The sequence below is a fragment of the Lonchura striata genome, chromosome 2 (genome assembly GCF_050655825.1).
Source record: "Lonchura striata isolate lonStrDom1 chromosome 2, ASM5065582v1, whole genome shotgun sequence".
Lineage (NCBI taxonomy): Eukaryota > Metazoa > Chordata > Aves > Passeriformes > Estrildidae > Lonchura > Lonchura striata.
In genome coordinates, this window is record NC_140704.1 from 19,106,010 (window position 1) to 19,128,636 (window position 22,627).

The 22,627-nt window shown below is 35.8% G+C and overlaps 1 protein-coding gene across 24 annotated transcripts in view; it reads left to right on the forward strand.

The window, feature by feature from the left end:
- The window catches only part of LOC110470607 (nebulette), a 135,223-nt gene that overhangs the window by 24,811 nt on the left and 87,785 nt on the right, over positions 1 to 22,627 (forward strand). For 11 of the 24 annotated variants that reach the window (XM_085565704.1, XM_085565669.1, XM_085565691.1 and 8 more), the window contains 3 exons: positions 19,370 to 19,413; positions 19,943 to 20,028; positions 20,884 to 20,991. In XM_085565704.1, coding sequence (XP_085421830.1) covers positions 19,370 to 19,413; positions 19,943 to 20,028; positions 20,884 to 20,991 — 238 coding nt within the window. The other 13 variants (XM_085565733.1, XM_085565727.1, XM_085565720.1 and 10 more) reach the window with 9 other exon arrangements.

The following is a 22,627-nucleotide window of genomic DNA, read 5'->3' on the forward strand; positions in this document are numbered from 1 at the left end:
AGGATGACTCTGAGGTCCCTGCTGGTTGGTGCTCAGGTTGTTTTGTGCATAGCTGTTGAAAAATGCAAGTCATTATTTTGTGACTCGTGTATAACCTGTTATTTAAATAAGTTGAATATGAGTCTCATGTGAGGTTTAAATCAGGTCTGTTTCTTCTGCACGAGGCGATCTCTGGGTTGTTCAAGATAATAAAGACAATTTCTAGTGAATAGCACTTAGAGACATGTATTTCTTCCCTCAAATTAGGTAGTTTGTATTTATCATCTCCTATTGTGGACAGTTTTGATCACAGTATTAGGCATTGCTCCTGTGAGGAAATTTATTAGGGTGCATGATTTTGCCTGTGCTGTGAAATTGTTAGCACTTTGAATAAAGGCAGATCTTGACCTGCACTGAGCTCATTGCAGGACTGTAGCTGTAGAGACTGCATTAAAAAACCCTTGGAAAGTATGAAAACAAAAATCTGATGATTCCTGTGAGAAAATTATATTTTGTCACTTTCTAAATTAGTTACATGTCTTAAGTTACTCTAAAGATGCTTGGGCTGTATCCTTGCTCCATATGTGTTGATATGATTACAATTAGGTGGTAATTAAAGGTAATTTGATCTCTGCTGATGCATATACTTCTATATAAAAATATATATGTAGACTGTTCTACTGGCAATGATGGAAATCCCTAGGGATGTGAAAACTTGTTACACAGAATTGCAAGCAAAATTAGAGCCAAAAGTTGAGTTTCCTCTTTATGAAGTTTTTTTTTTTTTTTTTTTTTTTTTTTTTTTTGCAAAGTAAATACCAGAAAATGAATGGAAATAGATTGAGATTGCTGGAAAATATGATGACCATGGCATAAGAAGTACATTTCTCTTGTTCTTCCCCCAAAGAAAAACTCAGTAGTAATTGAAATAGACAGAATGAATATAAATTCCTCAGCCCTGGTATTCTGTCTAGCAATGCTGTGGCCTGTGTCACTGCCAGATCAAAATTTATTAAATGATAACAAAATAAAGAAAGATTAAGGCTGTTTAATTTCAGATGTAATTACAGAAGTATATATTTATGTATTTGTGCTATATACTGTGATGTAGGAATTACTGTATGAAATTTATGAGTTTTCGTAGGCTTAAAGTAAATATCACAGTGGTCTTTTGGTTGAAAATTAATTATTTTAGTACTGCTTTCCTTTTAATTTTAACTACAACTCTGAATATTCTGTGTTCATAATTTATTTCAGGATAAGTAGAAGGAGTTTTTTTTTTGTTTTTTTTTTTTTTTTTTTTGGTTTTTTTTTTTTTGTTTTTTTGTTTTTTTGTTTTTTTTTTTTCTTGCCTGATCAGCCTGAGAAAGGTGGATCTGGCACAGCCCTGTCTGTAGTTGCTTATATTGTGGATGGGATATAGGAAAGGCTGGGGTACATCCAAATGTGTGGGGATGATGGAGAGACCTTTGGAGAATCAGTGTCACAGCTGGCAGGGGTTGTATGTCTGAACAACAAAAGACAGTGGGAAATCAAACCTTGTGTTTTCTGGGGCTGGTGAAAAAATCAGTTAACTTCTAAGTTATTGATACAAACTTTCAGTCGTGACTTCAGTTTCATTCACTTTGTCTGGGGGCCCTGAGGTTTCTGGTGCTCTGTTTCTTCAGTTTTAAGGAGTCATAGTATTTTTCTCTCCAGTTAGGTACATTGACAGAAGACTGAAACAATGTAGTGATATAATTTACATTTCCAGCTGAAGTTTCAGAACTTAGTAGAACAGCCCCCATGTCACTGTTTCTTTAGTTTTATTAGTGGATGTTTACAATGTCTGTTGTGCCTGTTACCTGAGCCTAGATTTAAAGCAGTTCCTATTGAGGTGCATCTATACCAATTCAAACATGAAGCCATCAAAATATAATTTTCATTTGCCTTTTTGATAGTGTTTGTGTTGACCATTTTTTTCTAGCCTTTTAGACTATGAATGAAATGGAGCATCTTTTGCAGAATTGACCTTTCAGTTGAGTTTGGCAGCCTGCAGTGACTTAGTGTCATTTTGGCGTCAGTTGGCATTTCTTTGGAAAACGTCATTACCACTGGCTCTGTTCCCTTAGAGATATGCCTAGAGGGGAATGTAAGCTTGCATTATAACTTAAAGAAATTACAGTGATCAATACAGAGTTCTGGTATCAGTGTGCAGTAGTGAATACCATATATGGTCCAGATTTGTTTTCCTCAGAGAAAGCTTAAGGCAGGTTCCAATATGAAGGGGAAGGACTCACTTGCTTCTTGGGCAATGTGTGCTACTTATGTATAGCCAGTTCTGTGGAATATTAATAAACTGCATCTCCTGCTTGTGGGTGTTCCAGAATGCCTGATATGATTGTTGCTGAAATTAAACAGTACTTTTGAGACCTGGAGTTTACAGATGTTAATTCTAATTTTTAACTTTTGTGACATATCTCTGTTTGAGTTGGGAGAATGATTTTTATATATACTTCATGGGGGGAAAAAAATGTAGTGTAAAATTAGGAAGGAAGGAATTGGAATTGGTTTCATATGCCCCTGCTTGTATGGAAAAACTTTTAAAAAAATGTCAGCAGAGACATGAGAGTTATTCTGATGTTAGTATATCAAGAGTATCTTTTTTTTACCTTGTGGTTTTTTTTTTTTCAAGGACACCACTGAAATGCTAAAAAAGCAGTCAACCCACAGTCAGGTTTGTTCCATTGGGATTTTTTTTTTCCTTTTCTATAGAATTTACAAAAATTTAGAAGTGTAAAAATAGAGTAAGTGGGAAAAAATTTGTTTCAAATTCATAGCAGAGTAAGGATAGAAAAGGGATCTCAAAATGGTAGGTAATGGAAGACATACAGGTGGACTTTGGAATATTGTGAATACAGCTGTATCTGAATTTAATATTGTGTTGGTCAGAAAAGATACAACTGGGGATGAGGATGTGCAGTCCCATGTTCAAAGACTCATAATTTTGCTTGTCCCGTGGACTTTTCTGTGATTCTGACAACTCATAACCTTCCTAGATAAGGGAAAAACCCTGTGTGAAACAGAAGGTGCCTTTCACATCTAAGAGGAGTTTGCATCCTGTGAAAAGGAGAACTAGAAAAATGTAAATGAATTATTACACTTCTGTGTTTATTCTTAGAAGAATCTAAATTGTGCAAAACAATTACAGAGCTGACGATAGAAAAGTGGTGGAGTTCAGGACTTGATAAACATTGACACCAGCTTGTATTTAGAATATAAACTGTTTGGGGGAAGGAAGTTTTGGCAGCTCTTAGAACCCAGCACAGTGGAGACATAATCACAGATCAGGACCACTCATCAATGCTCCAGTAAAATCTGGAAGCATGGTTTATAATTCAACCAGATATATGATATCAGTTAAGAATGTAAACATCATTAGAGAAACAGGAGTGCCAAAATAGGAAAATTAACCATATATATCCACAGACACTGTGGTTGTCTGGTGACATTCTTGATTCGTAACTTTTACAGTTGATTTTCTTTTAATGGACAGAAAGAAAAAAAAGAGAGTAGTTAATGGAATATTCAGAGAGGAAGTAGAGAGAGAGAGCTGGAGCAAGAAATAGAATAGCTCATGGATTAAAATTAGATTAAATTTACTCTGGTCTATTTCTGTTCTAATGCTGCATTTGTGCATTATCATAGGATGTACCCAGGAAGCATCAAATGTGTCCAGAAATACAGTATTATTTTCTTGATTTAAATTGAGAACAAGCATGTTGCTAACAAGAGAAGGTATCTTTTGGGGTTCTTTCTGTTTATAAGTATAGTGTGACCAATGAAATATCCCCTAAATCTCAGTGTTAGTCTTTCTTGTACTACCCAGTGATTAAAGGGTTTACTTTTATTCTCTCCAAGATTTCATGTGATTTACTAAAAGATCTTGAATGAAGTCACAGTACTTGCCAAGATTTCATTTCCATTGGAAACAACAGTCATCCTAAGTAACATGTATTACTGTTGTTGGATAGGAATGGACTTGAGTCATCATGTCTGTAACTCAGTGAGAACTGAAGACAAATACTGACTTTATTGGTTTATTTGAATGCTTGTAAAGTAATAAAATTTGTTTAGTGTGTTTGTTCAGAACAGTGATGGGCAAGTTCACTTCTGAAATCAGCAATACTATTAGCCTTGAATATTGTGTGCAGTTTTGGGCACAACAATATGAGGAAGACATTAAGCTATTAGAAAGTATTCAAAGGAGGACCATGAGGATGGTGAAGGGCATTGAGGGGAAGCTGTGTGAGGAGTGGCTGAGGTCACTGGGTTTGTTCAGCCTGGAGGAGACTGAAGGGAGACCTCATGGCAATCTACAACTTCCTCATGAGGGGAAGAGGAGGGTCAGGCACTGATCTCTTCTCTGTGCTGACCAGTGACAGAACCCAAGGAAGTGGCCTGAGGTTGTGTCAGGTTGGATATTAAGAAAAAGTTCTTCTCCCAGGGAGTGGTTGGGCACTGGAGCAGATGCTCAGGGAAGAGATCACAGCACCAAGCCTGACAGAGTTCAAGAAGTGTTTGGACAATGCTCTCAGGCACATGATGTGACTCTTGGGGCTGGTCCTGTGTAGGACCAGGAGTATTTTGATGATCCTTTTGGGTCCCTTCCGACTCAGAATATTCTGTGAGTCTGTGAATAAAGATGAAAGCAGTATATCTCTTCAGTAGTGGTGGCTGTGTACCATTTCCATGTCAAAAATAATGGGTAGATTATTGGTAATTTAACATCTTCAGTCTAGTTTTGCTACAGTTACCTGATTCAGTTGCTGGTAATGCTCCCTTGTTTCTTTGTACAGAGAAGCGATTACAGTAACTTTTCAGCAGTACTTTCCAGGGAGTTCAAAGATGAACTTGGAGGCACACCTTTTGAAGCTGTTTGTTGCATTGTTTACCAAATATTTTCTATTCTAAATGTTTGGTTTTGTCAGACTGCTATGTGGAACTTAAAATGTCCATGCCAGTTGTCATCCTGGAACAGTTCTTTCTAAGCAAAGGAAAACATATATATATTATTTCACTCATGTTTTAATAAATTACTTATTTTTTTGAATAACACAAATATATTTTTCAGCTGCATTTGATATTGTTGTTAAAAAAGAAAAGAAATGGGATTAGAGAGGAGGAGGGTTTATATGATGAATGTTTGTCTATTGATCCCTGTCTAATTTGTTTTAGGAATGTAGCATGGCTATAATTTGCTATCTAACAGGTACTCAGAATTTCCTCCACGTTTTGTGCTGGATATTGAAGTTCTGCAGATTGGATGAGCTGAAAGATCTGAAACAGGAATAGGGAATTTCTCCCTTCTGTACCATCAATGCTTCAAAAGACTATTGCCTGCAGGTGATTCCTGTGTAAAGGAGCCAGAAAACAAACTGTGGGAAACTGTAGAGGAATGAAGAAAGGTAAAAAAAAAGAGCTCTGAAATTAGGACTAGCTATTTTTCAGTGAAAATGGAGGAAAGGACAACCTGGACAAGGAGATTGGGACTGTAACTTTGTAAAGAACCATTAGTGTCTGGGGAAAGGTAACTGTTAACTTTGGCAGGGGGCTGTTTTGAGCCTGGTAAGACTGACCGACTGAGATGTGTGGCAAAGGACATGAAAGTCTGTTCTTAGTCAACTCAGGTGGCAGAGATCTGTGTGATGGGTTTAAATGCTGCAGCCTGGGTGGACGCCATGTGAGTATCAGTACAGGAATTCCTGCTTTCTTAGCTTTTGGAAAAATGTTACTGTGAATACACTGACATATGACATACATTTGTAAGGTTAGGTAGGAAATGCCAAATTTCAGTTTATCTTGGCATCCTCAGTAGAGACCATATGTGTAGTGATACAGTTCTAAATCACATTCAGATGTTTTAATGTATAATATTTTAATATTTTTAATAAGCTAACTACTGTACTTGCAGTATTGTTAGTGTCCATCTCTTGTCTTTCCACCCCATGGTTGTGTATCCAGACTGATCTTTAGTTGTAAATCTGAAACATGAAGTCCATCCCGGCTTCCAACAAATCGTGGCTCATCTTGGTCCATCAAAAGTATCTTCCATAAGCTTCCTGCTTGGACTCATAATTATTCCCCTGACTCCTTACTGGAAGACTGCTTTTTCTTAGTTCTTGTTATTGATTTTGACATTTTATATGAACTGATGTGAAAGTTGACCTAGACCTTCTCAAATTCTACACAATGTGTAAATTTTCTAGAGACGTGTATTTTCTTTTTACAGTGAAAGGGTTTTTATTTGGTTCTGAAAGTAGAGCTCTTATCTGAGGAGTGGCAAGTTGCGATCTCCAGATCAAACACTTCTGTTTTTTGTGTACTTACAATAATTTTCAGATTTAATTTGAAAATGAATGTTCACTGCTTCCTATCTTTCTTCATAGTGTTGGCTCTTATGACGTAGAAAAGTATGAGTTTAATTGAGTTTCACAAGTACGTTTTTTGTAAGGTAGCCTGCTCTGGTCATAGCCATATACATTCATTGTAGGAGAAATTGTCTTACTGTGTGCCAGCATCTGCTTGGTAGAGCTAATCTGAAAAAGGCCATTGACCAAAATCCAGTAGAATTAAACTACCCTGGTTGGCTTTGCACTGGAGAATATTTGGTATATAAAGAAATTGTGAACTCTCACATGCCCAGAGGGAGTGTGCTGCAGCAGAGTTGCAAGGTGACTTGCACATGTGGCACCTATGGAAGGAGGATAGCAGCAGGAGAGGAATGAGGATGATGCAGGAGCCAACACGAGGTTAGACTGGGAGCACTGGAACAGTGTTTTGTAGTTTTTAGTGTGGTTGTATTCATCTTGGTAGTTGTGTGAGAGCTGACCATTCTTCCCCTTCACCCTCTTCATCTCCTTGCCATAGAAGCCCCACACTGGTGCAGGCAGCATGCTGCAGATGTCTCAGGCCAGCTCTGATTTGCAGTGTTGTGGGGTACACCGCTTTCTATGTGGGTGGTCTTACCAAAACTGCCTCGGAATGGTTGTGTGGAGCTGCAGAATGTCTGGGAATGGGCTGGTACAGCAAGGCCATCAGCTATGGTCAGACTAAGCAGACCTGGGGAAGTGAAGTGTAAGTCTTGATGTTCATTTGTTCCGGCCAGGAACTCAGCATAATTTGGTGCATCCGGAGACTGGAGGCAGGATGGGAGGGCAGAGGCAGAGCAAGTGGAACAGTCACTCTGACATCTTGAACTGCTTTCATACCACGTCCTGTGCAAAGCACACACTGTGGCAGCACTCCTCAGTAAATGCAATCTGGCTGTAGGATTTAAGTAAAAAACATTTCTAACTCCACCATACAAATACAAGAGCATGTTATTGAAAGTATCCAACAGTGCCTTATTTTCACAAATGTGTTCAGCTTTAGATTTTGGAAGAAGAATGAGTGTTCTGTGCTGCCAGCTTTTTCTTCTGTTTGTTTCTTCCATAAATTTGAAATGATAGTGGGGACTTTGTGCAGCCAAGCACTGCTGGTGAATAGATGCTGGAAAAAAGAATGAGAAGCCGCAGTGGTATGGAGGAAATCATGTGGCTACAGCTATCTGCAGGAAAAATAAACATCCTTTTTCCCACTTCCCCACAAAAATGTTTTTTGTATCTGGAAAAAATATGGAGCTAAGGCAGATAGAGTACTGAAAGGAATTAACATCTATACACAAAATACACTGCCTTATGTGAACACAACATTTAACAAGCTATTTCACCTGAGAGGAAAAGTCTGTCATTGCTTTTGAATTTGGAAATTTAAAAAAATCAGTGGAAAGGAAAATAACAATATGTTCAAAAATTAAATTTAAGTTAAATTTCTGCAATATTATGTCTAAAATTACTGATAAAAATGTGTATTGCTGAGCTGAGGACTGCCCCTGGTTATGAAATATTTTATTTTCTAGGTTTTTGTATCTGTTAATTTTTTATTTTAATGCATTATTTTGTTTGCCATTCTCTATCATTATTATATTAAAATGTGTTTATTTTGTATTTTTCCAATTGAGTTTAGGAACAGAGATGCAAAGAGACTTTTTCAAAATTAGAAGCTGAGGCATGGAAGGCATGAGATTCAAGCTTACCATTTGAAAGACTTACCCAGAAGATAAGGATGTACTTTAAGGATTTTCTTTAAAAATGTGCATTGTTCTAGCTGTTGCCAGCCTCAAATTCAGCAATAACAAGAGTTTGTGTCTCTAAGTGAAGCATTTTTTCCAACAGCATAGGATTCTGAATTAATTTTTAATGAAAGACTAAGCAGAAGTCATTAATACTCACTCAGAACAAAAGGACTTTACTAATGTCAATTCTCGCTTCATTTTTCTCTTGATTCCAAACACAGTCCATCATTCTGAACAGATACTGCACTGGACTGCCTAGCAAAATGCAGAACAAAATCTCTGTGGCTGGTATGTTTTGAACAAAGCCTTCTTATTTATTTAAAAATACAAAATACTTTGTTTTTTATTTATTAAATGAAAGATCAGGACATCTAGGTGTCCTGAAACGAGGTGATGAGAAACTAAGAAACCATGTGGACAATCACAGAGATGTCTGATTAAAACCAAGATATGGACGGTCTTTGATTTTTCCAATGAGTGACATAGAAGAGATTTCTGCATCCTTATGAATCTTAAATACTGGCAGACAATATTTGGCATAATTTGATTTAAGCATGATGCTTTTTCTTTCATAATGAGCAAAGGTGTGAAAACCTTTTGTCATCTTCTGTTTAGATTTGAATCAAGACAAATAATGCATATTTCAGTATATAGTAGCTTATAGAGGAAAATTGTTTCATTCCCAATTATTTGTTCCCATGGCTAGAGAATATATGAATATATTTTTTCCATACCAATGAGTAAATTAGTTTTTTTGGCAGAGTACAATCTGCAACTCAGAGTGCAATAAACTAAACTGTACTGTGGATAGCACATCTTGTAAAAGAAGGAAGCCTGGATTTTAGTTCTAGACTGAAATTTGCCTAATGATCTGATATTCTATTTATACCAAATTGTTTTTAAAATCCTGCTAAATTTAGCCTGTTTTCCAAGTTCTTCCCAGCTCCAAGCAAACTAGTTTTTAACTCTAGAGTACCTATAATGATTGCATTGGCAATCAATACATATAAGCTTTTTAATCTGTGAATGAGTTGTGTTAGGGCTTGCATGAAATGGACATGTTAATAAAGAGATATTTTTTTCATAAATAAGATTATTTTGTAATGAATTATTGAAAGTAGTAAACTTCAATTCATTATAGTCTGTAAAAGAGGTCAGGTGGTGTTAAACTGAGTGAAAAATATGTGCTAAACTGTAATTTTAGGAATATCTTTGCATTGTGCTAGTAAATATTCATACTTTTGACTAAAATACAGATCTGGAAAAAGAGAAAGCAACTAGGCTATTGTTCCTTCAAACATAATATTAATGCAGATGCCAATTATGCTGTTTTACATTGCTTAATGTTAAACAGTTATCTGGTGAGTGCTGAGACCCTGTGATATTTTCTACTATATGGATTCTGCCAGTTTCCCACATGAGAATTGTGTATGGCAGAGAATTTCTCACGTATTTGCTGTTAAATGTAATTCAGGTTTGGTAGAACTGGACCCTTAGGGATTAGTTGTGTTGTCCTTATTGATGGAAAGATAATGACTATCTACACTGGAAGAAAACTGTTGTTTTTTATGCTTATTTTTAAACACTTTTCTTTTGTGGCTAGAATACAAGGAATGACTAGTGAATAAAAGTATCATTAATCTGACTCTCCAGAAGAATGAATTATGATTTAATGGACAGAAAACCCATGAGGAATGTCCATACTCCTGCATTGTTTGAAAATAATTTTAAACCAGATGTAACAACGGAAGTTCACTGCTTTTCCACTGAAAGTAAAGTAGCAGAGACTGATAGACTTTTATGTAACAAAAGTGATTAAGGTGGACAAGTTCACCTTGATTTCTAGATATGAACAAAATCTATCTGCTTGCCTAACTTGTATCTGTACATCTATTAAGTTAAGCTGGGATAAAGATAACAATTTGCAGTTAAGATGCAGATAGAAGCAGGCCCTCAAAGAAAAAATCTAATTGAAGTTTATGAAATTAAATACTAATATTTTGTTTGTCTCAAGATGAGAAAATATTTATTCTCTGTTTTAAGATTTTTAGCAACTTAATGTCTGACAATTTATTGGCCTTTTTGAAAGTGAATAACAACAATATAAAACTTTAATTTCAAAAAGAAAAACTTGTATTTTTAACAAAGTTATCAAAGTTAATGACCATTTAGCATACACTTTTTAGATTTTAATCTCGTCATTAGACTTTAAATGACTAGCAGCATTATATCCTATCTCCATCTGCCTCGATATTATGATAATATTACCAAATAATGTTGAGAAAAGCTGCTGGGTCTGGCCCACAAGTCCATCATTTTAGAAGTCCTGATATTGAACTGAAGGGCATTCTGCTGAAGCTGTACCCTGGTGTAGACAAGAACAGAGGGTTCATGGGCCAGAGAAGAGTCTCCTGTGGTGATCACACACTAAGGGCTGGCTGTCTCAGTTCTGTCTGCTGCTCCTAAGGCTGTTTGTGTGTTTAATGATGGTGAAACAATGAGATTAAACTCATTATTAGCTTTTCAACCAACATAGATTAGCATGACTTGTGCCCTGATACTAATTTTTTACCTCAGCTTGATTTTTAGTTGTAGAAATTTCTGACATCTTAAAAAATCCCTGTGGGTAGCATTAGTCAAGTACTGCGCACTACTGGATGTTAATATCCTAGGATTTAAATATAAGCTTGCAGGAGCTGAGTCTGATGTATTTTGAATGTCTACACGGAGCATATTATAGCTGCATCTTCCTCTTGCAAAGAGATGTTTAAAATTGTTGGAAGTAAGCGAAATGCGCCGTTACTTCTGGGGCTGCAGAGCAGCGTCCGCGGATGTCAGGTTAGGCACTTACTGCCCCCGGGGCTTGCAGTTTTGTATTACAGATTATCATTATTGCGTACACTTTTCTGAGGAGATTGAGAAATTTCTTTAGCTGTAGTGTAAAGCTGCCAAAATACATTTACTACAGACCTTAAGGCAAGTATAATTCTTCCAGAGGCAGCCTCAGGCTTTGGAGGTTTTTGTGCTGAAAGCAGGCTTAGGCTTCCCATGAGATCCTCAAAGAGATAAAAAGACTAAAAGCTCTTCAAAGCTAGGCCTTAGGCCCTGACATAATTTAATTCTCTGGTGGTGGTTTTTGTATGTAAAAAACTGAATAAATATTTACAAAAATTTAAATAGAAATGTACCTAACTAGCCATGAAAATAACTTTTTAATATCACCCATTCTTTTGAATTCAACATAAAAACATCTTCATGTAACTTTAATTTAGACGTCAGATGACCAGGAAAGTACATGGTATTTTCTCTCTCTCTTTCTATATGCAAAATTTTAGCAAGGTTATCTTGTTTTTTTCATGGTGAATAGTTACTCCTGATAACTGAACAGATATTGAAATTAATTTGCATAACAAGTAACTACAATGTTATTCTAACTCCATTCTGCACTTTAACCCAGTCACTTACTAATTGTAATTTAGTTTAAGGTCCTGAATTAAAGAGCTGCTCTGTGTTCTGATCTCCTCCCACTTTTCCCTTTCTTATTTTTTAGGCTATATCAACACTAGATTTTATATAACAAATAGCAAGATATTCTAGAAAATTCCCCCAATCTTCCACACTGTGAGTACAGTATTTTAAGTTAAGAGTTAATTTATGCTGGAAATGACTTAAGAGAAATATCACTGAAAAAGAGCCAGGAAAAATCCTGTTGAGAAGCTCTATGGTATCAGCATTAAAACTGTAGGGTAGGAGTCAAGAAGTCTTGATTGATTGCAGGCTTCCCTTCTTTCTGTGGAGATGCTGCTTTGCTTCATGGCTTCCTGTTCTCCACCTTGTAAAACAGAATGATGGAATCATCATATATCTTCAGGTATATAGCAGGGAGCAGCCCACTCTGGTAGCTATTTATCCTCTCCACAAAATTCCAGATGTTCAGAGGAGACTTGAGATAGTTTGTTCCCCAAATCAAATCTGCTGCACCTCTCAGACCTCTGTTCGTACCATGATTGTCAATTGGCCATGAATCAGCAGCATGATCAGGAGCAGGTTTTTTGGTCAAGCTTACTTATCCATGGTTGTTCTTACTTAGGCCTGACTCCAGCCAGCCTAGTCTTCAAATGCCTGAGGATAAGGAGAGAACTCAGTCTACTCTGTTTCTATATATTCAATCAAAAGCTTTATCCCTCTATTTATAAAATTCTTTAAATCTTATCCACAGGAAGCTGCATGAGTTAAAAGTATGTATTGCTCTTTAATATTACTAATAGCAGCAAGTGATCAAATCCAAAGATGGTATTTCTGGATAATTTGTAGTGTACAAAACATTGCTATATAATTTCTTTTGCTTTTCTCCTCTCAGGAGGTGCTTACTGTGGAGTTTCACATAGTGCAGGCATTAGCATTCTTTGATTTGAAGAATTGTAGTTCAGTGTGATTTTTTAAAGTGGTAACGTAGATATACTGTGTTATATGAAGAACATCTTAGGGTTATATTTGCATTATTTATTTATAGAAATTATTTTTTCCTATAGTAAAATGTGAGAACTGACATTTTAATAAGTATTATGAATGTTCATTATAGGTTAGAGAAGTATGTTAACCTAGAAGTACCTGTGTTAACTCCCAAGTTTAGATTCCACTGTCATTGGAATTACTTGGTTCAAGAGTAACCAGGTCACAGGAGCGACTAAAAAGTAACTGAGGCAAGAAATTCCAGTTTTATGTCCACTACTGGTTTGAAGAAAACAATTCAGACTAGAAGTAAGATAATGCTCTAATGTGAAAGCAAATTAAGTAACTGATAAAATGTAATTGCTTTATGTAATTTTTTTTTTTTTTTTTGGTGAATAGGGGAGCAAAATTAACCCAATTTGCAAATAAGACATTCTTCTCCTAAAATCTTCAATGTTTCTTTGGAAAGTGCTAGATCAGCTTTTATTTGATTCCATACAAAAGAGATTTTCCCAACAGTAAAAAATTTTTAAGCTGAAATTTTGCAGCTAAACTATAGACCATGACTAAAGTAAAAGATAATTTTGATGTAACTTGTCTTAAAAGACTAAAAAATTAGATAATACATAATTTTAATGTGGTTCAGATATTTAATTAAATCCTTTAAAATTATGATCTGCATTTCATTGAATATAAAAATATGTTACTAAATGCAAGTTGACATTTCTAAATTAGGTACTTGCCACTTCATCAGTGATATAAACAGAAAAGTATTTTTCAGGGAATGATGGAAGATGTTTTTATCATCTTGTCACTGTTGTCATGGAGACTTGTGTGTATCATTGTTAAACAGACTGTACATAGGATCTAACATTCCCGTGACTTAAAATTGCCAGCTATTGTATTTTTAGTGTATTTTCTTCAACACTATAGTCAATGCTTAGGTACTTGTAAGTTGCTCTCTCAATTACAGCCATGAATACAATTACAGGATTAGGCTGTCCAGAGACCCCATAGTACAGGGTTCTCTGTTAAAAGGTTCTTTTCAATACAGGGTTATTAACAGTTTTATTTCCTAATCCATTGTAGCCTATTATAAGCACTTAAAAATTAATATTCCCTCTATTAAAGTAGACTATTTTGACAGCAGCTTCTTTGGGAAGAATGAGCTATCCATCAGTCATTATGAACTCTGTCTTGAAAACTTCGGATCTTTTCTGAATTTGAATTTTATGTATTATGTCCTTTGTTTTTGAATACAGTGCTAAATTCATAGTAAACCTCTTGTGTATCATTGTCTTAACCTATCATGTATGGAACACTAGACTTAAAGAAGCTTGACTGGAAAATCCAAATTTAAGTGCTCCTGGACATAAAGTATGTGTAACTTGTTTTTCTCTTAAAATCTTATGATGGGCACAATTCACAAAGTAGGAAAAGAAAGGAAAATTTTTTTTCCTTCCAAATGAGACTTAAGAATCGGTAATTTTAAGCACAATAAAAGTGTTGTATCTTTTGCATAAGTAAAGGTTTATTTTGTCTTTTAGTGTCTGGAGTTACTTCAAAATATAGCTTCTGCATCAATTATTTATGATTTGAAATTGCTTATCTTTTTAAAAAATGAAGATACTTAAATACATTTTTCATAATTGAACAAGTGACTTTTATTACCTCAAAAGTATTAATTAAATTTCTTTTCTCATCCTGGCTTGTCTGGTTTCATCTTTTGGGGATTTCTCTGAGCACTCTTCTGAAATTTTAAGGCTATTATTTTAAATAACTGCCAATGAAGAATGTAAGTTTTGTGCTAGAATAAGCTGTCTAGCAATTTGATGTAAATTTAACTTATCTGAGAATCACAGTAACATGAAGTATTCAAGAATAGTAAAGTTGTATCTTACTTAAGATGTTGGTATTGTTCTGTTCAGAGAGTTACAGTCAGGACTACAAAAATACAAGTACAGAAATATGAAGAAGAAAAAACTCAAATACAAATAATACTGTGGCATTAGTTTCTAAAGAAAATGCTTTAATTAAGTAAGTAGGGGTTATAGGTTGAAAGTTAAATTTCTAGGAAATGTATAATTTTTCTCTTTCTGCTCTGGGACATTCTGTCAGTTCAGGCAGTTGAATTCAGTGAAATGCCACAAGAGAAAATCCTGGCTAGCAAATGTGGCCAATCTATGTGACTAAGAACTAAGAATCTGTGCATAAGATAAATGCATATTTTCTATTATTTCAGATTATAGTAAACTCTATATGAATGTATAGTCATAGGAGGAGATATACTTAGCTTTTTAGGATTTATTGAGGCAAAATGGAACTTGTTTATTATTGGCTTCATGCCTTTCACCTAATCACGAATGATTTTAGCTGGGATTCGTAGAAAAATAGAATTTCCAAACTTCATATAGTCCTGTATCTTTCTTTCGAAGGATTTAATTTTGGATAAAATAGAAGTTTTGTGGATGGAGAGCTTTGATATTTTATTTAAATTTTCTGCATTAAGAGAAAAGCTGTAACTCCCTCTTCTGCTGAATGCGATTTTGCATTTATGGATACCTCACACAGTAACCCAGTCAGCTGATGAGTTTGTTTTTTAGCCATCTTCTGTAGAACAGCCTTACAAAATCTGAGTCACAAGTTGCAGAGCAGAGGGAAGAAAGCTGGGCCGTGTATTGGGTTCCAGGGCAGCAGCTGTGGGTGCATTTAGCACACACCAGCTTTGGGGCTCTGTGTTTTGTAGGTAATAGGAAAAAATATCCTGACTATTCATTGTTGTAATGGAGTTGGGAGTGCTGAAGAGCTCATCTGCTATGCCCCAGAGCTGTTAGCTCTGGTGACTGCCACACCCAGGTGAACCCTTGAGTAAGGGGACAGGGGCTTTGGGACAAGAAAGGGAAATGCTGCAGCAGTCAGGTGGGGTGGATGGAGCAGTTGCTGTGCAGTCAAATGTGGCACCTCAGCTCTGATCCATCAGCTTGTTAAAGGGGCTGTAGGAGGGATAGATTTTCAGGCTTCTGGTTAAACTGAAAATATTGAGGGAGTGGAAACATCAGATTCCTTCATTGCTGAGGATTTAATTTCTTGACAAATGAAAAACTAGGAGAATATAGATAGAACTCTGTATCCAATGTAGAAAATGTTTTGAGGCTTAAAAAATATTGTGTAAACATAGTAAGCAATTACAAATACTGGTAGAAAAATGAAGTGGAGGTATTGGGGTAATTTTAATAGCTTATTTTGGTTTATTGCAATGTATTGTTCTTCATCACAGGTAAGGCTATATCTGTGTATATATGTCCTGTGCCCTGATACATACTATCCCTTCTGAATGAGTTAATTTCTCAGGACACTGAGTTTTGTGGGGGAGTTTATTAACTCAGGTTACATAGCTACTGGTATCTAGAGTAGATTGGGTATTATTATATGAAACTAATTGTGTACCATACAGACATCTGAAATACTCTGACATTAAAATTCAGTTAGGCTAGACAATGTCTGAGAGTGTCAGTTTACAAAAAACAAGTCTGTTTCTGTATCTATTATACATTGAAAATTCATTAGGATTTCTGGAATTCAGAAATCAGAATTCTAACATCTCATTTGTATTTGTCCTTAGAAATATAATTGCCACTCTCTGCTTTACCAAAACATTGAATAAAATAACTTTTATTGAATGAAAATCCTAATTTAGAGCCATGAGGTATTTGCAGGTTCTGAAGTGCTAATGATGAGTGCAGTGTTAATGATCTGACAGATACAAACCCATGGGTAAATTTTTTCTCTAAATAAAGTAATCTCTTGAATTTCTCTAGTTAATGTGAATTGGTATTTCATGTTCAGGGATGTTAAAGCTGGCAGGCTGGGATTCCTTGCATATTTTTCTGTTTGTGATTGTGGTGCTGATAGCCTAACTATGAACTTCCTTATGCAGGGCTGCTAGGAACTTCCAGTCTGAGTATTTCTAGAAATGAGAAATGATTGAGTCTCAGCACTTAAAAATGGCTTGTGTGCTTTTTAAAAAGACACCACCATCTCTGTTATGTTGAATTAATTGTAGCTATTTTGGTGATGTCTGCGTGTGTCCAGTAAGAGCAGAAAATAACATTTTAATTTCAGGGATGTCTGTGGGTTGATTTTTAACTAACTGGAAACATCATACTTTTACCTCTTATTTTGATAGGTTTTCAGTCCAGAATTGAAAGGACTATATTAATAATGTATATACATCTCAGTATAGTGCTGTGCAGATTTCCAGCTGAAATACCTTGGTCCTTAATTTGCAGCTTATGTTCATATACCCCATGAGGAGCTCTGCATTAAATAAGTTTGACTTTGTGAGGTTTCTGGTATCTTTACCAGGACAAACTTGGGTTCTGCTGTTCTGTGAAGACTAATCCTTTCAGCCCAGAAGTACATATAGATATTGAGTATATCAAAAGGCTTTTAGGGATAATGCCAAGGAGGTCCAGAGGTATTGCTATTCAGGGACACAACTGAGAATCATTGCTAGGTTGTTATGTGTATCAGAGCCAAAATGACATGAAGCCTTTTAACTTTCCAGGCCAAAAATTCCCAAATGTATTTCTTGAAAGACTGATAAGGGACAGGGAGATGGTGGGACTCTGGCCAGATGTGAACTCAACTTTGTGTGATCAAAGTGGGAAATCTACCCAGCTGTGCACCTTAACTATTCACACTCTGGGCCAACTCTTACTCAGGGGGATTTTGGGCTCACTTATGTCCCATGTTTCTTCCTCTTCTGCCTCCTCAGCAGATATGTGTTTACATCAAGTACTTGAGTGATGCTCTGTGACAAGAAATAGTACACTGACACATGGAATGATGGCTCTAACTGTTGGGAGACCAAAATGTCTCCTTTAAGAGCATAAGCAAAGGTTGTGTCTTGCAGGTACAATGCTTCTGTAAGCAGTATAAGCTAAATTTGAACTAAGTTGTGAAATGTCCTTTTAGGTGTGTGGAAATAGAAATGTGGAGCTACACAGGATTTTATTACAAAATCTGAATTAGTTCATGTTGGGTGCTTCCCTGAAGAATCAGTTTGTACACATTTTAAGGTGTCTGTAAAGCAATAAGAAATTCTAATTTTGCCATGCCCTGTGTGTATATAAGTATGGTGGATACACAGCTTAGCACTCCATTACAGTGTTTTCTTAAAATTCTGTACAATTGGATTTTGCTTAATCTGTGTTGTTTCATGCCAGAACATAAGATTATGGATCATGACATTATATATAGTGGAAAATGATTCAGAAGTGTCAGTTTGAAGGTTTTGGTAAAATTGCAGATTTTGTAGGTGAAAAGTAATCTTTACTACAACATAGTTCATAATTGTTTTGGGGATGTAAAAGCTCATCTGTTTAACTAGGTCTTTATTCAGATTAAATTTAGTATTTTTATAGTAATTTTAGAAATATTGGAAATGTGCGTACACATTTGTAATGCCAAACATTCCTGCTGATTCTAGATAATTTATTGCTTCCTACAGAAGTAGCTAAAGCTTCTTTCCCATGCCTGGGCACTTGAAAAAGGCCAGTTTGGATGAGGCTCTGAGCAGTCCGATCAAGTAGGTGGCACCTTGGCCCATGGCAGGGGGGTTCAAACTGGATTATCTTTAAAGTCCCTTCCCTCCCAAGCCTTTCTTCTTGACTTGATTCTCCTTGACTTGCAGGCTGCTTATTAAGTCACAGTGCACTTCTAAGCCATGTAACTGTCCTAACAAATTCTTCCCTGGGTTATATCTGGATATATTAAATTTGCAGGCTTGCTTTATTGAACAGTGAATGTTTTCTGATAGTATTCAGTGTTTTGAGGAGAGTGAAAAAAGTGGGACAGGTTTCTGTGTCATAGAGTACTTTGCTGCAGCTGTTATGTGAGTAACTTGTATGGTTAGTTGTGATTTTTTCCCTTATTTCTTTCTGCCTAATATATTTTTCTTTAATATAAATTGAGTTATACTAGCTGTCTATTGCTTGTATTATGGAATTACATGGGGCACAGGGTATTTGAATGCTTGATTCTGCCTGACCCTGATCATGCAAAAATGAGGAAAAATGAATTGTATCAAAGATGTTACAGATAGTAGGATAAAAAGGAGTTTAATGGAATAGAATAATTTTGTTGGAAGGGACTTGCAGTGACTGTGTAGTCCAACTGCCTGATCAGTTCACAGCTGACCAAAAGTGATCTTGTGGATTTTGATTATGCTGAAGCCATTGCAGGAAGACCAGAATGAATACATAACTTCTGGTCTGTCCAGCTGCTGAAAGCCCACAAGATATAATGTTAAAAGCATGTTAAAAAGCCAAACACTTCCTTTTTGCCCCAAAACACAATCAGCTTTTTTGTAATTTTGACCACATGTGCTTTCCAGTGTGAAAAATAGCAAAAGATTTCCCTAGCTCAACAAAGTTCAACAAGCTTTGCAGCTACTAATAATTTTCTGTATGTTCTTAAATATTTTTCAATATCTCCACTTAAAAAAAATTAGTAATTGTCGGAAGGAAAAGTGTGGAGTTGTGTTTTGTTAACTGCACTGAAAGCATATAATATTGGCAATATTGTCAGAAAAATCCCAAAGTGAAGCTTTAGTGCTGCATTTCTCTCTGACACTTTTGTAGGTACTCTGCCTCCTTACTGTGCGGTCCTTAAAATCATGCATTAGTCTCTTGTTTAGGAATATATTTGCTGTAGCCATAATCTTCAAAAAAGACCTGTTACTTTGAATACTCATAAGACTAAACCATTTGTTTCCACCAGGATGAAGCATCGTCAACTCCAAAAGCAGTCAGCATATATCACAGGTAATTCTCACTTATACAAACTGGGTTTCTAGGTTTAAATTGGAACTTTAGCAATGCTGAAGGTTCAAACCTGAAATTTAGGAACTTATATTTGAGAGTGGAATGGAAAGCCTTGAAGCTTTCTGTACTATTAATGTATAAAGAGTTCTCTCTTTTGGTTTAGGATGAAAGCAGTTCTGCATTTGTTTTAATCCTAAGTTTTCAAATTTTTAAAACAAATGCTGTGGTTTTTTTCATCTTTGAAATGTTTCTTTTTCTAAGGAAATCTGTGTTCGTAAATAAACTCTGGACATTATGTGTGGGCACACATACTTAAAATTCTTTGAAGAGTTGTTTTTAAGCGCATGCATTCCTTGTATCTTTGTCTGATTGCAAAGCTGCATAGTGGTGAATGACTTTGCTAGATGAACTTCAAAATCATGACCACTACAAAATGAGTAATATATGAGATACTGTTCAGAAAGAAAAATTATATTAAAATTCTGGTTTCTCCAATTGGTCTTTTAATACCTTCTTTCTTTTTCTACAGAAGTAAACGCTGACACTACACCCATGAACATCAGGATATCTTTCAGTTTCATTGCAGCTGGAGTCAGTGACTTCATACTGAAAAAGGTTGGTTTTTAGACTACAGACCATGACAGTTCGTAACAGTGAAGGAACATAAATGTTTGTGTGAGTAAATAGCCGTGTATACTTGTAGTACAGACTTGTCTGTATCTATGCATGCACAGGTTTAACCTGCAGCTGGCATGATTATGCAAAACATTTAAAGAATTCTATAAGCTTAGTGGAAAAGAAGTAATTCTGAAAAAATATAATAGCACATCTTCTGGAAGATGAGAATAGTGTGCTTTTTTTAAACTTGAAGCGTTATTATTGGGACAGTAAAATAAAGTTTTGTGATAGCTGATTTTGGAGTCACTGATGCCTGGAATCTTACAATTGGGTAGTTTTGCCATAAAGTTCCCCTTTTAATCTGTTAATTTTACTAAATTACTTATGTTACAAATTAACTGCATCAGAGTATTTTAATTGTGTTTGTAGTAATTTTAAATATAGTTGCTGGGGATAAGTAATTTAATTATATTTTATCAGTAAGAAAGCATTAGCTCTGCTGTGAGTGATAGCCAGCAAGGCCATCTGCAATGCCTTTCAGTTCACTCACTCTGAATTGTTCAGATAAAGACTGTCAAGTGCTGCCTAAATAAGGAAGGAGCCGTGGTAGGGTTAAGTGCAGTGGAGGACACAAATGGAGCATTGATTCCAGGCATGCTGGAGGGTCTGAGCTGTTTCCTGCAGCACTGAACCTTTTAAGACTTTTCATTGTTTCCTGCAAAGTATTAAAATGCGAGTGTCTGCCATTCAGGATCTCAGGGAGGATGAAAATGGGGATTGGGAAGAAGAAAAGGTGAGTTAAACCCCAACAGTTTTGCAAAGTACTTATTTCCTTGTATTTTTCCTCTTTAGGACAATAAACCTGTAATAATTACCTTCCTCTTTCAGATGTTTCTCAAGCCTGTTATTGAGGACAGAAATATGGAACTAGCCCGAAAATGCAGTGAATTAATAAGTGATGTAAGTGATGACAGCTATTCGCACTCTCATATTTGCATTTCTTCTTTCAAATGCATTTATATTTATGATACATATTTTCTCAAATATGTTCAGTTTAGCATGTGCCCATCCAAGGCTCAAATAATAAAAGCCCACAAAATAATAGAAAAGCACAGATTACTTTAGTACCGTAAATTATCAGCCACAGAAGAATGAGCTTTTCAGAGCTCGTTTGGATGGTACAAAGCACAGGCCCTAGAAAGGGGTGTTTTAAAATGTGTGTCTCAGGCTGAGGATGTCTGCCCGGAGAACACCTTGGCTGCTTTCATCAGGAAAATGTGGTATTTTTTATGGTTGTAGCCTAATCCTATACAGTTTAATTGGCTTGAACAAAACTGAGTTCTAGTATACATAGCTGTAAGGAGGGAAGTTAAAAATAAAAGATAAATTTTTAATGTTATCTTTTGTTTGTCCTGATAGATGTCCAAAACTGCTCAGCACATTGTTATTGACTATGCTTATAGGACAAATCCACTCAAATGCTAGATTATCTTTTAAAAATATTTAGCTTGCTAATTCTTGATTTAGCTACTATAGATTTTTAAAACTGTGGATCAGTTATATAAACATTTAAACATCATAAATCAGGTCCCAGACATTTTAAATTGGGAAAGACCTGATTGCTTCAATGTAACAGGATCAGATTTACCTTGATGGAAATTTATTTTTGTTTCTCTCTGGGATAGTGTATCGAGAAAAGTAACTTTGTCCCTTCATGGGTGCATGGGTGTAAGGAATGCTATTTCTTCTGTGAGAAAGCTGGCTGGCAGGAGAGGAGACCATTCTGAAGAGAGAGTGACTTGCTTCAGCAAATGTTCTAAAGAAACCAAAAAATGGTATCTGGTTCGTGTTGCAATATGATATTTAGGTTTGGGTTGTTGATCTAATAGAATACAGAATCTACATTTTAGGTATAAATTTTTAGGGGTTGTGTATCAGAAAAGAATAGTTAACTTAGAAGACCAGTATCTGGGATGTGAAAAGTGTTACAATGCTGGTTTGAAAGTGTGACTTGACAAGGTCAAAGTTTCCTCTTTCCTCTTGTCCATACACGTCCTACTTCAGTTTTCACAGAAAGAGTGCTGAAAATGGAATAGATCCTTAAGAGATGCTATCAAGATGACTCCTTTGTAAACTCAACCTACTTTAGGAAGCAGTAGAGATTAGTAATATTTTTACTGATAGATATATATGTGCTTTCTTTGGGAAAAAAGGGCATATGGTGTGTTAAGTGCCTGTCAATTCTTGTAAAGGCAAAAATGAAGATGGACCTGAAGCAATTATATGACCCAATATATATTTATTGCATTCATGCAGCTTCTTTCTAAACATGGTCACTCTTCTTAAAGAAAAAAACTTCTTGAAAAATGCTGAAGAAATCTTTCTTTAACTGAAAAGGAGTTATTACTCTGCTGTGTACCCATTAGGAGTAATGTTGGCTGTGGCTCTTAATTAATGGATAAATGGAGTGGCTGTATTTTCTTGGATTTTCTGCAGGGACTTGAGAGCTAAGGTGAATAGCTAAGTCAAGCCAGGCTTCTACTGCTTATAATGGTTCAGGAATATGGGCTTTTGCTGAAAACTTGTGATGCATTTA